The following is a 17,025-nucleotide window of genomic DNA, read 5'->3' on the forward strand; positions in this document are numbered from 1 at the left end:
ACCTACCTACCATACTCATGAGAACTATAGCAGGTTAAGTGATGCAATTAGTGAGAGGAATGCAGCAAATCAGACTAAGAAACTTGAAAAAAGTGAAATGAGAAATGACAGAGCGTGTCATGCTAACTTCAGAGTGTACATATTAAGTAAGCAACCTGCTTAACAAACTGGGGAAAATGAGACCTAATACTCCTACATAACACAAACCCAGGCATTTTAGGAAACAAGAAACATCTGGGTAAAACAACCATGACTAGAAAGCAAACTGAGTGTACAGAATTAAAGAAAGACAGTGCTGGTGAGGAATAGTGAGATGAGAGAACTGTAAAGATACAGCAGCAGTATGGACAGAGAAAAGTGAATTTGGTCAAAGTGACTTGCATTTGGAAGAACAGGAAGAGTTATGTCCCTGGTTTACTAAAGGTCCCCAAGGATAGATCTGGATATAAATAAAGATATCTTTAATTTGATGGACAGTACTACTGCAAATTTTATCACTGGGGGATGTACAGAGTTGAATAAAAGGACCCTAATAATGACTTAACTTAGAGAATACTGGTGATGACAGCTGACACCAGCAAGCAGTGATGCAAAAGAGGAAATGTTAATTTACACTCAGTTTTGGTAAACACTGCTGACCTTGCAGAAAAAAATGGTATAGAAAATAGGGAATTGCAGACATCAAGAATTTTTTATGTTTAAACTAAGTATTTAATATAATTAATAAGATTAAGTTACTGCACTTCTTCCCTTCTATACCACTGCCCCAGCTCAAGGCAGAAAATTCTGAACTGAGAAAGAGAATTTAAAGAATAATCAAATAGAGATTAATTCTTAAAATACCAGTTCTATTGAATTGATTATTAGCAATGGTGGCAGAAGGAATGAAATACAGAAGTAGTTAAATAGAATTTATTAATTATTTTTCAGATTTGGAGAAGAATAATTTGGCACAGTGTCATATCACCCTGCTTTCTGCTAAGTTTCAGATCCATTTTACAGTTACTTCATCAAGTTGTCAAAGACTCAAAAACTTAGTTTTCAATGGGAAATTCAGCATTTATGCTAACAACACATGTAAACAGAAAACTCTCAGGCTAATTTAGAGATTAGAGAATAAAAATGTTTTCTACTGCTTATGAAATAAAACCAGGACAAACAGGACAGCAATTTTGGTAGTGGGAGTTCTCTGTAAGAGGAACCCAGAAAAATAAAAGGGCACTTAGGGGTAGTGTAAGTGAAAAGGGGAAAGTACTCTGTTCAATACATTACACACAGAACTTATGACAAAAAAATAGGCAGCAGAAGATAGATAGGGTATTTCCATTTTTATTTTATTCACAGTGAAAGTTTTTCCTAAGTTCCACATTATCCAGCATACAGAACAGATTCTTTTTATTACTTACTGTATCTAAATAATTTCATGTAGCATTTCAGCTTTAAAATAGGTGTTAAAGGACTCAGCAAGAATCTTTCACTTTTGCAGCAATGTCTCTAACCCTTTTGATTTCAAAACCCAAGTGCTACTGCAGTGAGAGTGGTGACAGAAAAGAAAGTCCTTCCACTACTAACAGACCTTTGACAAACTACTTGCTGCTAGAACCCATTTCATAAATTTGGCTGAGAGAGTGTAGAGAAGAAATGGAGCTAAGATTATAAACAGCTCATTAGCATGCAATGCAGTATATGTTCACGGATAGTGCAATAAAATTTCATTTGCATTAACCAATGACTCTTTATGGGCATATATGGCCCTAATGGTAATTTGGATGCAGATTTTTCACAGCGTGGAAAGTTGGTCCTGATATGAATTTGGAGGTTGTTATTCATCTATTTTAGAACAAAGCTCTGTGTGTTAAATATAATGTGAATCTCCCCCCTTTCCCAGAAAATTAAGGAACATTTCATTTAGTCACAGTGACTTCTCCTTTGGTAACTCCTACAAGATGCAACACTGGGATCAAATCCTCCTGCGTCATCTCATACACAAGACCAGACTTTACCAAGAAGTAAAGCAAGTTGTTTGAGATCATTACTACAAACAGTACTTACTCTTTCATTGTGAACTTTTCCAAGTAAGACGTTTGCATCCACCAGGCTTTGGCTAAGATGAGTGCTCTCAGCATCCTTCATAAACTCTCCCAAGTATGTCACAGCTTCATCTGATTTTCCCTGACTGAAGCAAAGGACAGGGACAAAATTAAACATTTACTCAAATATTCAGCTTCTTCAAATGCTGAGGATCTGCCCCCTTGTTCTGAAGTAACTTTACTTTGTGGTGACTCATCCATGACTGGATTTTATTTCCAAATGGCCTCTAGCACTCCCTGTGCTGAGCCCAATGAGACTACTCCACACACAATGTCTGAGGGCAAAACTGGATCCTTTCGGCAAAACAGAACAAAATTTTTTTCAGAATATTGTGCCATATTTAGAGGCCAAGAATGAAAATACAGGTGGATGATTTAACAGGGGTTTTAGACCTTCCGTTTTTAAATTTTTTTTCTACTGAGCTGCTGATAATATTTTCAATTCAGCTGGACCTCACATCCTGACAAAATAGGGGAAGGAGGTATGAAGGCTGTTTTTTCAGTAAAGCTTTCTGTCATTCAGAGCTGCCATTTCATGCTCTAGAGTCTGGTGGTGCAGCAGCAGCTCCATAAAACTGCTGTATCTCAGTTCTTGGGGGGACAGCCTTTCCCTAGAACACAATACTGCCCTTTGGCTGGGTGGATCAAAGGTGGCCAGGGTCACACAGGCAAACCTATAAACTGTGGATTGCAGGTGCCACCCCCAAATCCCAGTACTCAGAGCAACCTGAGGTCACAGCTGCATCTAACTTGAAAATTGGCTAATGTACTTTGACAATAAAATTTGCAGATTTGCCTTTTTTTTTTTTTAATAAAGCCAGTCATATTAACAATAGAAGATCTCAGCAGCGTGACTGCAAGATATAAGACAGACATCTGAGCTTGCTTGTGAATAAGGTACCATGCGCGTTTTTCCTTTAAGGCCAGAGTGTTACTCCAGCTGACCTCAATATTAGCCATGAACTTGAGTCACTAATGTAGGAGCATAGCGTGCTAAATGTCAAGGCACGAAGCAAGACAGAAAATCCAGTCTTAATTAAGGATTTCACAGAAATAGGAGTTTCTGTAAGTGATAAAGTATTGTGATTTATTTTCTCACCATCTTAAGCCACCTTCAAGTTATATTCCTGCAACAAATGACGGCCTGGCATTTACTTACATTACAGTTTTTATTACAAAATATATTAGGGATATGTGCTTTCAAAATCTGGCAGAACTCTACACTTCCCTGCTTTATGCTATTGGAGTAATTATAACAGCCTGCCATGAAACAGGAAACACAGCAAAGCTTAGCTGCAAATTGACAATATTGCAGTGATTATCTGTATGTGATGAGAGGGCAAGATTGCTGCAAAAGGATGCTAAATCACTGCAAACTAACATTCTTGAAATGTTCAAGTATATGCCACTGTAAAGCTTAGTGGTCAATTAGCAGACTTGGATTTACTAAACTTTCCTAATGTAAATATTTTTTTACTATGAGAATATGAAACATACCGGACTGTAAATATTTGCCAAATGTCAAAAGGCTTCTAAATTTTAGAATTAGAAATACATATTTTTTTAACCTATTTTTTTTCCTAAGAAAAGAAAATCAAATGTTTCCCTACAGAAATACAGCATATGATTTATATAAGTTAAAGGACAAGGTTAAAGTGTTAGACAAATATTAATTCCAGTTTTTCTAGTTTTCTATATGCAGTGCACAGGTGCAACTTGAAGAGCATATAATATGGTATAATCATTAAATCCATTCAACCAGACCTTTGAGAGTTAAAAACATATATTCTGAGGAAAAGGACTCCTTGGTCCAAGGAATGAGAATGAAACAGTGCAGAATATTTGTGTATCAAGGTGATTCCAGTTTCCAATTGGGAAAACAGGACTGTTAACACCCACATCCCCTGACAACTGTCCAATTATGTATATCACACTTGGCCTACTGTTTGCAGTAGAAGTAATCAATAAAGGATGTGGTTGAGTGAACATAGATTTTGGTTGAACCAATGCATGAAAACTTAATCATTTACTCAGAGTGGAGAAATCAAATAGAGCAGAGATGAAACAGCCACTAAGGGGTTTGTTGATTGTGCCACCAAGTTTGTGGGCTAGAGGCTGAAAGTAATAAAGCAAATGGAATCAGTGACAGGAGAAAATGTAAAAAGGTTTTCTTAATTTCATGAATTAATAGAAATGTTTTGATGTATTTTTGGCCATTTTTTATTTTTCATATCAAAACCTATGCTCCACATATAGAAAGTACGCAAATTGCTACAACATATAACCTGTTTGAGGAAAACAGGAATCAATTTGATACATATCAGAAAGGTTATTTCTCACTGTTAGAACTTCACTTATGCCAGATAGCGATTGGTTGGTACAGTTTAACAACTTTTCAAAGGAAGTACTTTTAAAAGCACTACAGCTTGAGATATTTTAAGTATGCTAGAAGGATTACTGAAACACCTTATCCTGCACAAGACCTGGTAACATGATAAACAGGTCTTTCCTACTCAAAGGGCTAATATTTTATAGTTCCTTCAAAAATCTACATGTTATTTTATACAGCCATATACTTTCTATCTCCTTAGACATCACCTTCCTAAATGCATAAAATGCAATTTCCAAAAGATATAGTCATTCATGATCCCACAGAACAGTTATGATGACTTCAGCAGAAGAGATTACACATCTACAGCAACTCATTTTCCAGTTTCATGCTAAAATGCCCTATGAGATTTTTACCCCTATTAGACTTTTATGAAAATATGCACCTTTTATAGGATTGCTCATGTGATGGAATTGGATGTATAAATCATGTGTCCACAAGAAGTCATTACCATGGTGGACACTGGCAGAATAAGTCAAGAACATGATGCTATTATGTCAGATTCTTTCCCCTGGAAAATGACATGCCTAAATGCACATGATAAAGATTTTCAGTTTCCCATGGTCTCTGGAAACATCTGCAGCAAAGATTTCACAAAATATTCCAAAGCCCTTCTGAGCGATTCAGGAGGGCTCAGGCACTTTCTCCAACCTGTCACAAGGAATTCAGTGCAAATTCTCACAGACATTATGGTTGTAATGCTTTTTTTTTGGGAAGAAGTTTTCTTCATGTGAAGATGTTACCCCTCAAATTTAAAATTATTTACACAAATCTAGCCTAAATCATGTAAAAATACAAGTAAAGGAAAATAGAACAAACTGAATACAGGGATTCTGTCACCAGCAGTAATTATTGGTGCATTTATCCAATATGTTCTGTGTCCAGCTCTGGCATCCTCAGCACAGGATGGATATGGACCTGTTGGAGTGGGCGCAGAGGAGGCCACTAAGATGCTCAGAGGACTGGAGCACCTCTCCTATGAAGACAGGCTGAGAGAGCTGGGGTTGTTCAGCCTGAAAAAGTCTCCAGGGAGACCTTACAGTATCTGAAGTGAGCTTATAATAAAGGACAAATTGTTGAGCAGGACCTGCTGCAACAGGACAAGGGGCAAAGGTTCTAAACTGAAGGAGGGTCGATTTAGACGAGATGTACGGAAGAAATGTTTTACAATGAGAGTGGTAAAACACTGGAACAAGGTACCCACAGAGGTGGTGGATGCCCCATCCCTGGAAACATTCAAGGCCAGCCAAGATGAGGCTTTAAGTAAACTGACCCAGTTGATGATGTCCCTACTCACTGCAGGGGGGTGGATTAGCTGACATGTAAATATCCCTTCCAACCCAAACGATTTTATGATTCTATCATTCTATGATTCATAGGTGTCCAGACTTTTCTACATACAAGTTTCTCAAACAACTGAAAGTTGCTGAGAACCATCATGATATTTTACAGGGTTGACCAGTAAATGCCTATCACATACCCAAAGCTCTTCAAAGCAGATACATATGTAAGGTGTTTAATTTGGTAAATGCTCTCATGGCATAACTAGCAGATGGTTTTTATAAAAAGTACTGCAACAGCCATTTTCCAAAGAAAGGGTTTATGGTGGGGTCTTCACCATTGAATAGATTAAATCCCTGATCCTGTATATGAGACTGAATTCCTCCTTCACCTGAATCAATCAGAATGTTCCCCTTCTATGAGAATGCCTTAAATACTAAACTGCGGAGTTTTACTGCTCTTAGTATCTGCTCCCACTGCTCCTCACTACTGTTTTCCTTCTTTTTCAAACTGCAACAACTGGAAAGCAGTGGGACTGTGAATTCCTGGATAGCTGAAGACTGCTCCCAGAAGGTGTGGAGTACAGATTTGATGCAGAAGAAAATCACTAGCCACTCCTTCCTTAGGTCTGCTTTTAAGAAAAGAATTGCATTGGCATGGTCTTTCAGATGAAGGGTTTAGCAAATTGACTTCAGAAAGATCTCAAAATCTGCAACTTTTGAGTAAATAAATATATGTGCCCTCATTCCAGAATGCCTAAATCACAGAAAGGAAATTAATATACATGGTTTACCAGGGATGTTCTCTTGACTATCTTAACCCAGCCTCTACCCAGACTTCTGCTTTTTGTGAATACAAGGAGCTCATGAATGCTACTGAGAGCTCAGAAAACTTTTTACTCATTGCGGAACCACTCATTGTAACAGCTGGTGTTTTAGCTACCAAATCTTTCTTGGTTAGGCTTAAGAGAGTTTTAAGATTGGGACCTGGTATTCTTCATCTGTTCTGTGTCTTTTTAAATATCTTATCCCACGTCCTTACTTAGGATGCTCAGAGTACACGTAGACATGAATTATGCATCAGAAGAGGACTGTGGTTGTGGCTGATCCCTATGTGCTCTGATAAGGCCAAGAGACAAGGGATCTGACTCAAAGAGGAGAATTTGCTCTGCACACTGAAATAAGCCTGGTGACAAGTCCCTCTCCATAAACAATTGCCAAGCTCTATCATGCATCATATGCACTGAGGTCTTCAAACATAGGATAAATCAAGAATAAGCTGCAATCTTCACTTTAATCTCTTTTTTCCCTACCTCATATGATAATTTCATTAGAGTAATTTATGTCAAAATTATTTGTATCTGAACGAATTCACCTGGAGGAAGATGCTGAAACAAAAATATCAAACACAAACATCATATTTGCAACAAATTTGTACCTAGTTACACATGCACAAACCAGAAATGTCTCCACAGAAGTGAGTGTAATAAATGGAAGCTTAACGTTCAGAAAATATTACACTGAGACACCTAGTGAAGCCTGCTACATTCTTCCAGGTTTTCTCTCTTTTTTAAACCTGGAAAATAGGCCTGCATTTCTATTTTCCGGTAAGGTAAGGTCCCCCTCTCAAACAAACAAACAAAAAAACCCCCAACAACTTAAAAAGCCCTCAAAATGTGGAAGAAAAAGGACACATTATAGTTTACAGGTAAAGAAAAACTGGGACTATACACTTTAAAAAACGTGTAACAGTTTAAAATAACTTCCAATGAAAGGGTCACTTACTGCAAGAAGGGCACTGCTTAAAATTTAAGCAGTCAGTAATGGGAAGCGACAGACCTCTAACAATTTAAGTCTTTCACAGCTGAGTGAATCTCCACTGACAGACAAGGATGTGCTAACCTACCTTGCCAGGATCTTGGCTACAGCTGCATATGCTCTGCCCAGGCCACCAGAATCACAAAGGCTTGTGAAGATTTCTACAGAGGTCTTCAAAATCTGTGAAGCAGGAAGATAAAACCGGTAAATATCCCAAAAGGAATTTCCACTTTTTATTCCTCTCCCAATCTCTCTGTCCACACAGAAGACAAAATTAAAGCTTTCCCACTTCTACAACTGTTCTCTAATGAGCCATAATGGGACTAGGGCTTTGGTAATTATTTAGAGTTGTTTGAAACTACACAATAATTACAAATCAAAAAGATGTAACTTGCAATTATATCTCTGTATTTTGGTAATTTGCAAAAACCAAAGAGGTACTCCCTGATTTGCAGTATAAATTTCCTTATCCATAATTTAAAAGATTTTAAGAGCCTGTGCTTTTATGAGTTTCTGATAATCAATAACTTTAGATGGTATCCTTTGCATTCATAGTGTTTTAGAATGATATGCTGAAGTACAACTCAATATTATTTTTCTTTCTTTAACCTGTCACAATTTATCTTAGTACAACCCAGATGCCCCAAAATTGAATAAATTACAGGTTATACATTTAATCTATGTTGTCCTAAAGTCCTGTAGATAATGCTGGTATTTTTCTGATTATTCATACACAAGCAGTTTGTTAACATTAGCTTGGAATCTACTCTACTATTACGAACCCTCCCATAACTAAAGGCTTACAGCTGCTGCATAAAAACATATGATCTTAATTTAATTTAACACTGACATCACCTGTATTGCAGAATTTCTCTTTTCATCCATTTTTTTTTTCAATGGCGATGACAGGAGAGTGCATATAAAATTAAATCTTATTCTTTCATCCCTCCTCTTTGTTGCTTGACCCAATCTATTACACACATGAGAAAACAGGAAATCTCCAAAGACCCTCTATGGAAATCCTTTTTGCACATTTCCAAGAAAGCAGTAGTGAATGTCATTTACCAGCTCTGAAGGGGGATGGGAGATGCCCAGGGACATATGACAGTATCCTGCATGCCCCAGGATGCCTATTTATACTGAGGTAAAAGATTGGACATTTTCTATTAAGAGTGCATCCCCTGTCCCTGGCAAAGTGCATGGTTCAGAAGAAGACAACCTGTGTGTGCTAATGCTGTGGGTGTCACCATTTGTATTGCTGTTTCCACCACTCAGATGTCCTGGTTCTTGAAAGAGTTTTACTACATGCAGCAGTAACCCCGGACATGGATGGTAATTTTTGGCTACATAAACGCTGTATGCACAAAAAATGGCATTTATTAATGTGCACTGCCCTATTCATCATCCTTCAAGTACTTTCTTATCAGCTCTGTTCTAATGTTACATCCTATCCTTGCAGGTCATTGCCAATTGATTTATCAATGCATTAGGTGTGACAGAAAGAGTACAAAGGCACCTCAGTTAGGAAGTTGTCACATCAGTTCAGAACTCTCCCTAAAGTGAATACATACTCGATGTTGTCAATGCCTGCAGTACATCCTTCTAATAATCCAGGATGGTAGCAGGAACACAGACAGGTGTCCAAGAAGTAATTCTTAGTATTGCATTTAACTCAGGAGACCTACAGCATTTGTTGTAATCATTGTGTCCATATTAGAAAACCTGCTTTTAGAGTGTCAGGAGGTGTCAAAAATATTATGTGCTGGACTGAAATCACTCCTACTTTACACTGGCCTCTACAATATTAAACTTGGACATAGGGCCTGTAGTCATTACTGTCTAGCACAGAAAGGTTACTTAGGAACCTAAGGCTTTGGCTACTATACATTTTATTTTTCTATTAAAGATATCACAAAGCCTAAAAAATAGAGATAAGTCCAAGGAACAATCATACACAGCATAACTGAAGTAAAAAGTTGGTTCACTGCGTCACTGCAACAGCTGCAAGAAAGAAGGAAGTAAATGAATAAAGCCACTCATTCATATTAATGAAAAGTGCTCATTTTGGTCCCAGGTTACTACTACTCTACACAAATCAGATATTTCATTCTAAATAACGAGGAAATAACATTAATTAAATCATCTACATGAAAGGGAGGAAATCATGATAAATTAGCATAGAAAATGTACTCTTTATGTCTGCATTTCAAATGACTCCTCCAGCTTCAGGTAATACGTAGGGACACAGAAAGGGACACAAGAGCTTGATGGAAAGGAGCTGTGTAGTGCCCCTGGATGCCACAACTGCCCAGTACCCATTTATGTGAAAGAAGTGAAGAAAGGTCTCTTCTCCCATGGTGTATGCCTGACCTTCAACATTCAAGATAGAAACATTTCAGGACCATTTCAGGATAGAAGAAGAGAAACAGATAGGGCAGGCTAAAATGATGGTTAAACACGAAAGAATTATAGGATTTCACCCAGTCTCTTGCAATTACAGCACATTTTTCATATTTATTTAAAAAATATTACAAAGTTTGCATGCTGGAAAATCAAGTCAAATCAACACAGTGATACCTGCCAGAATCTGTAAAAAGCCTAAAACCAACAAATAGGTGTGCAAATATTCCTGTTTATTTTTATGGGATAGGAACAACCAGTCCATCTAACTGGCTTCCTGTGGATACCACATAGGAAAAGACATATATGTGGCAGAGAGTATTGAGTGGGCAGGGCTGTGCCAGTCATCTACCAGCTCTCTGAGAAGTGGATAAATATTGGCAACACATATCATTTGGATCAAATGAAATTTATAGGCTCCCAATGAAAGTTCACCTTTAGACAGAAGCATAGCCAGAAATGGGTATTTTATATATATCTATTTTGGCCATTCTGTGCAGGGGAAAATGACATCCAAGGAAGAGGTGGAATAATTAATAATTAATGCTGAAAACTCCTACACAAATGTGCAGTTTTAGTGGATGGCAAAAATTCAGACAACAAAAGAAAAACCATCTTATTAAGGTAAGATTCTTCTGCTGCAGTATTTTATAGCAAATATTGTGTTTGAAAATGTCATCTTAGTAATTTTCTTCATGTTCAGGAAATGTTAATAAAAACATACAACAGTGTGTAAAGACATATTGAATGGGAATATGTAAGAATCTATACTGGTAATGTACATTAAAACCAGAGAGTTCGGGTATTATAGGAATTTAGCTAAATTTCCTTCTCAAAGGTTAGACAAAATTTCCAGAGATTTAGACTTACTGAAGGGGCAAAATGTCTTTTTCTTTTCCTTTACATTTTGTTTTGTTTGTTTTTTATTTTAGAATTAACTTTGTAAAAAGAATTCTGAGGAAGGAAGCTGTTGCAATAGATTTGTCTTGATCATACTAGACTCCATTATAGAATTTCTGTATTGTTCCAAAGACAGTTTGATACTACTAGCAACTAGTGGGAAAAGATTGTTGTATATGAGGTTGAACAGAGTAGATTAATGTACTATATAAAAATATATAATATTTTTATATTAATAATCTATATAAAAAATGTAACCTAAGTTTAACAACACAGCAATTATAAAAACCACACTGATTCTGGTCACAGATTAGTTTTTGGATCAATGTGACTGAGCACACCGACTGTCTCAAACTTTCTACTTCTCTGGGTCTGTGGAAACACTGGTTTAAAAAAACCAAATAACATGGAAGTCAAAGTCTAATACAGAAATGAACAATGGGTTTAAATAAATTTTCCTCCTTCGTGCAGAATGTGGGAAGGTAGAAGTTTAAGGTGGACTTCAACTTTATCTTCCATGTAACAGACCACAGGATAGATCCTGTGGGAGCATCCATTCACAAAATCAGCTCTCTCTCTGTGTCTTTGTAAGTCTGTGGTGTCTACAATTACAGTGTAAAAATAAAGTATTAAGCTCTGCTTAAATCCACAAACTAAAGCCTATTTGTGGTATGGCTCTCACACTAATTCTCTAGCTGGAGGTGGATTTCATATTTACCTCATTTTCCAAGAAAAATATTAGTGAGATCTCAGGCCCAGATTTACTTCTCAGTTATCTCAGCATTACGCCAGGCTGAACCTCCAGGGGTTATTCCATTAATATAAAACAGATACAGGAGCTCCTCCCCCAAGAACCCCCTCTATCCAAAACCCCACTCTTTATTTTTTATTGTTGTCACACCTGTAATTTTTTTATATGTGCATAAAAACATGCACACACACCCCCTTAGCATACACAGGACTCAGACAAAAGCACAGAAGCTCTGCTGAACACTGATACATCTGGGGATAATGGACAAAAGAGCAAATATTGAAAGTACGAATTTATGTTGAATAAAGAACATCTATCCAACTCAACACAAGATTAATGTTACTACCAGCATTTCACTGTTTTGGTAAAATACATTTCTCTGACAAGCACATGATGAGATAATGTTGATTTATAATACTGTAACTTTAAAAACCACAAAAACATAGTTCTGTTCTCAGCTTTAGATTTGATATTGTTGCCAAACTTTATAGGAAATACATTTATTTTGATTTCTGCAAATCTAGCTGTGTTTAGCCATTTCACAGCTGGTGAGCAGGAAAGATGCTTCTGCTTCATTTACAGATCTTGAACATGAATCAAACAATCAACTGGACCATTAGTCAAAGAGATCAGTAGCTAATGATTCCTGACAGGCACTGCAGTGGCAGGCTAAGGCCCAGCCTGGCTCGCAGCATCTGACAGTATTTTTTTGAAACCAACAATAGGTGTTGGTAGACAGAATGCAATCAAGTGAGACTACTGGCTTCATACCACTTAGTAGCCCTTAAATACTTTCAGAAAAAACCACATAGTTCTGATGGTTGCTAAAGGATCACTTTGATATAGGCCAGTGAAAATAAGAGACATCAGTATGGTATGCATCGGCACTTTGCAGTTCAATGAACTCTGCCCAATAGCTGCCCCAGAAATGCATATTTAAAAATTACAAGAAAGTGCAGCCTTTATTACCATAATTTGAGTGGTTACATACCTGTGGCCATCCTGAGTAAGATCAAAGAAAAGTTTCATAATACAAACCCAGATGTATTCTTATTTTTGCCAAAACCTAGCATGAGAGAGGTTGGACAGCAAAAAGAAGATTGTATTGTCCATGTAGTGTATTGATCACAATGAGCAGAGCTCATTGATCCCAGGAATATTATACACTAGTATCAACTGAATGGCAGGCCACACCTTGTTAAATGCTGAATGTGCTCAGGCACAGTGAGCATCCAGGGTAGAAGCTGCACAGCATTCCACCTGCAGGCTCACAGTTCAGGGATACAGAAACTGGGTGCCATGCTCAGGAAAGAGGCAGCACTCCCTGATTTGCCTGAACTGTTACTTCTCCCTTTTTACTCACAATCCAAATTCACCAACTCAATCCTGTGAATGTTACTCCTTGCCCTTAGCCACATCCACTTACACTGGGCTAGTTTTGGATAAATAACCAGAAATCCACAAATGCTGTCAATCTTCCTACAGAGACAGAAAGAATTTGTCTGGAATTGGCCAAACTGGTCTGTTCCAGAACTCCTATTCCAGGGACTTTATTTGGATAATGCATAGCATAAACACACATCTTAGAGCAAGGGGATCAGGGACAGGCGAGGGAAGTAGAAGAATCCACCCAGAAGTCTGTCCAAGAACTCCTATTCCAGGGACTTTATTTGGATAATGCATAGCATAAACACACATCTTAGAGCAAGGGGATCAGGGACAGGCGAGGGAAGTAGAAGAATCCACCCAGAAGTCTGTCCAAGTCAAATGTCAAAGTGGAACACCCTTGTTGAAGACCTTCCAGAGCTAGGACATGGCTATCACTGAGGTGCTGCTTGGCTCCCACTCTCCCTTGTGGGCAACGAATCCAATCCACACTCCTCCTCCCCTGATCTACTGGGCTATCAAGTGCAGCATTTACCCTTATGCTCTACAAACACTCAGCAATAGACGCTTCAGGTTACTTGTGTCGGCATCTGCTTGAAGGATTAAAGGAGGGAAGACAAACATTTCACTCATTCCTTAACAGTCTATCAAGATCAGGCCTAAGGCTTTTTGCCTGCATCAAGTCTTGTCTGCTTTGTATAATACTCAGGGCATGTACATTTTGCTTTGATTCTGAATGGGTGATATGTAAATACAAGTAGCTAATTGAAAAAGTTCCTTTCCCCAGAGTAATTTCAAACTTCTGTTGGCTTCCAGAAGGTCAGGAGTTCACCCTGTATGCTTCGTTTTGCTGCACAGAAGGTTTAAAAGAGATGAAATATACAGATGATTGAATAAATGTTAACTTTTATTTCTTCATTACTGTCGTTAATTCTGGCCTTCTGTGCCACTAATAATTATATTAATTCTGATTCTTTACACAACAACTTTGCAGGAACGAAGTAACAATTTCCTTATTTCCTATACCTCATAAATGGTTTTATTATTTATTCATATTTGAAAAATTTTTTAAAAGTCATCCAGGTCCTTCAGAGCAAAAAACGATGCAAACATCAAATCCAAGTATTTTCATTTGCTATTATAGTACAATTTGAGATTTCCACTGCAGAAGTAAAGGTTATTGCAATCTATATTTAGGACAGGAATGTAATGTTTTCCAAGCCAGTCATTGTTGACATATTTCTTCAAAATAAAGCATGGCTTAACAGTCTGGAGTGAAGAAGCTTCATCTGTTACCCTTTAACAGCAATATAAGAGGAAAAAACAGTTTATGTATCCTTTCCATCCTGACAGATGTGACAATAGCTGGAAACACTGTGCCTGCCAAGAGCTTTTATCAAGTACGTTATAACAACTAGTAATAAGTGTAAATAATAAATGGCTACGATCTTATGGGAAACAGTGGCAATACTAAACAATTTTTGGTGCTTGCTGATGGGAATCTGCTAGTCCTGGAATTCCCTGGCTTCCCAGTAGAGTTTTGGCCTGACAATAAACAACAGTTTAATACTTTATCTAATCCCAGCCAGGAGGTAAGTTCAACAGCAAGCTTTTGCAGATGTTCACATCCAATAATCTATTCATAATTGATGAAACAGGGAGGTCAGATGTAATGGTTGCTACTATTCCAGCAACAAATAAATGGTTATTGACAAAACAAGGCAGTGTGGCGCTGAGTGCTGAGCAGTGACAAGCATGAAACAGTGCTGAGACAGAAGTAATGATGTGAATACAGCCCTTCATCTTGAGAATTCCTCTATGTGATGTGTGGCACAAGGGCCACTCTGACATATAAGCAGATGGAGGTGACTTGTAAAGGAAAAATGAGATTCTGCAAGTACATAAAAGACAAATGCAGAGCCGGGGGAAGAAACAGGAGAAAAGGGTGGACAGGACTGGAAATTGGGGTAAGTGCAATAATGTGAATTGTTAAGAAATGTTCTTGTATAGCAGCACTGTGATCCAGATGTTTGGACTGCTTTTATCAGATTGTTGTGTCTGCATGAATGTACCTGGCTGTCAGATCACTGTTGGCTGCTAAGACAATAATACCATAATATAAATATGTGCATGCTTAAATTCCCATTACTTCTTAGACAAATCACCTATAAATATTCTGCTTCATGCTTACTAATATCTTGAACAGATATTTTTAACTACACAAAGTTTTCCTAGCTAAAAGCAAGCAAGCAAGCAAACAGTTAAAATTTGCATAACAATGGTAAAAACTGCAGAGATAAAGTAGGAAAGTATAAAACCAATTAATGTTAATTAAAAACCATTACTTTTCTGCAAACCAAGATAAAAGTTAAGGAAGAGATCTCCTTCAGCTGAAAACCTTATATTCTTCAAGTTTTAACCCATGTAATGCAGTAAAAGGATTAATAGACTCTTATTGACTGAATAAAACTTGAGTCATTTAGATGCAAATAGACACTTGAGATCTTCTGCATCCATTTCAGTGCTAAAAGATAGTAGTATATTACACAATGTTTATTGTGTAATATACTACTATGAAGAACAGCTGAATGAAATGGGGACCTTTACTGGTATATGTAGTCATAAAAAGATTTCAGACAGAAATATTTTAAATATTAATATTACTAAAATCATTTAAAGCAGCAAGGAATGTGAAATCGATTTATTTAGAAGTCCAATTTATTTCACACTTTGCTACCAATTCTTTTGATCAGCTCTGAAATAATACATAAGCTGAAAGCAAAACAGCAAAACAAATTGCTTTTAGCAAGGAGGCACCAAGCTCTAGGTTTTACACTGGCATGCGTCAGTGTTTTAACTTCTCAGGTTATTTATCTATCAAAGGATAAATTTTAAATTCCTCAAGATCTAATGCCTGAATCAAGACTTATTTTCCAATTTAGCCATCAATGGTTCTGATCAAGCAAAGTTGTTAAGCATCTTCCTACACCTGAGTATATGACTTGTCCCCCTGAAGTCATTGAGAATAACTGAATTGAAATTCAAAAACATATTTAATAAGTGAATTGCTGTAGCTTGAACTATACCAATTTGAGAAACCAATCTAATTTTAAAAGCCTTACTTTACAGAATTTCTTTTTATCATCTGTTCATTAGAATTAACTATACAATGGAAAACAAAACCTCCCAGATTATGAATACATTTGCATTTAAGTACGGAAATTCCTGAATTTGTACAGTGTGGGTACAAATGTTTCCTTTCTCACAACACATTACGAGTCTGACTTCTGTAAGGAAGATTATCTAACAGAATTAGAAAAATTTCTTGCAGTTTTTCAGCCATTTGCTACAGCCCTGGGTATAGAATGTGCAGTTTCACAAATGAATGTACACTAATGGGCTGGCAGTTCCTAGGATCTTGTATGTTACTGTTATCAGATAAGATAAGCTATGGACTTAGACATGCTGTAGCTATCCCTTTCCCTCAATTATGTACAGCTTTTAGATCCTGAGATATAGCACACCTAAGCCAGAAATCCAGTGTGGGAATGAAATGAGGGGAAACTTCGCATTGGCAGGGGTTTAAAAAAAAAAAAAAAGGAAAATAAAAAGAGGCGGGGGGGGGGAAAGAAAAGGAGAATTTTTTTATTAGCTACTCTAAAAAAAGTTTCAATAGAGTACAGAGAAAATGCCTAAATCACATCTTGTTACTGACAGAAGACAGTTATTGGAGATTAGAACTCTCAGTTGGGGCAAGGGGACTAATTGTAACCTTCTTTCCCCTAAGCAGACCCTGTCTGTGTCCATAATCTCTCTCCCAACCTGGGAAAGCACAAGGAAGAGCCACCTGCACTGGCTACACCAGCAGAGAACACACAAGGCTGCTTCATCCCAGCAGCAACACCAAAAAGGTGGGACCTGAGCTGAGGCTCCATGACTGCCAAGTGCTCTGCCCTCCATGCCTTGTGAAAACCAGATGTAAAGATATTTTTATTCCCTAGCAGAGCAGTT

At 37.4% G+C, this 17,025-nt stretch overlaps 1 protein-coding gene across 1 annotated transcript in view; it reads right to left on the minus strand.

Moving 5' to 3' along the window:
- Positions 1-17,025, minus strand: part of TTC29 (tetratricopeptide repeat domain 29) — a 116,276-nt gene that overhangs the window by 44,573 nt on the left and 54,678 nt on the right. Inside the window, exons 8-9 of the mRNA XM_048305332.1 lie at positions 7,666-7,757; positions 2,053-2,176 (exon numbers count right to left, since the gene is read on the minus strand). Of these exons, the coding sequence (XP_048161289.1) occupies positions 2,053-2,176; positions 7,666-7,757 (216 nt within the window). The remainder of the gene's footprint in view (positions 1-2,052; positions 2,177-7,665; positions 7,758-17,025) is intronic.

Source organism: Corvus hawaiiensis, chromosome 5 (genome assembly GCF_020740725.1).
Source record: "Corvus hawaiiensis isolate bCorHaw1 chromosome 5, bCorHaw1.pri.cur, whole genome shotgun sequence".
In the NCBI taxonomy this organism is placed as follows: Eukaryota; Metazoa; Chordata; class Aves; order Passeriformes; family Corvidae; genus Corvus; species Corvus hawaiiensis.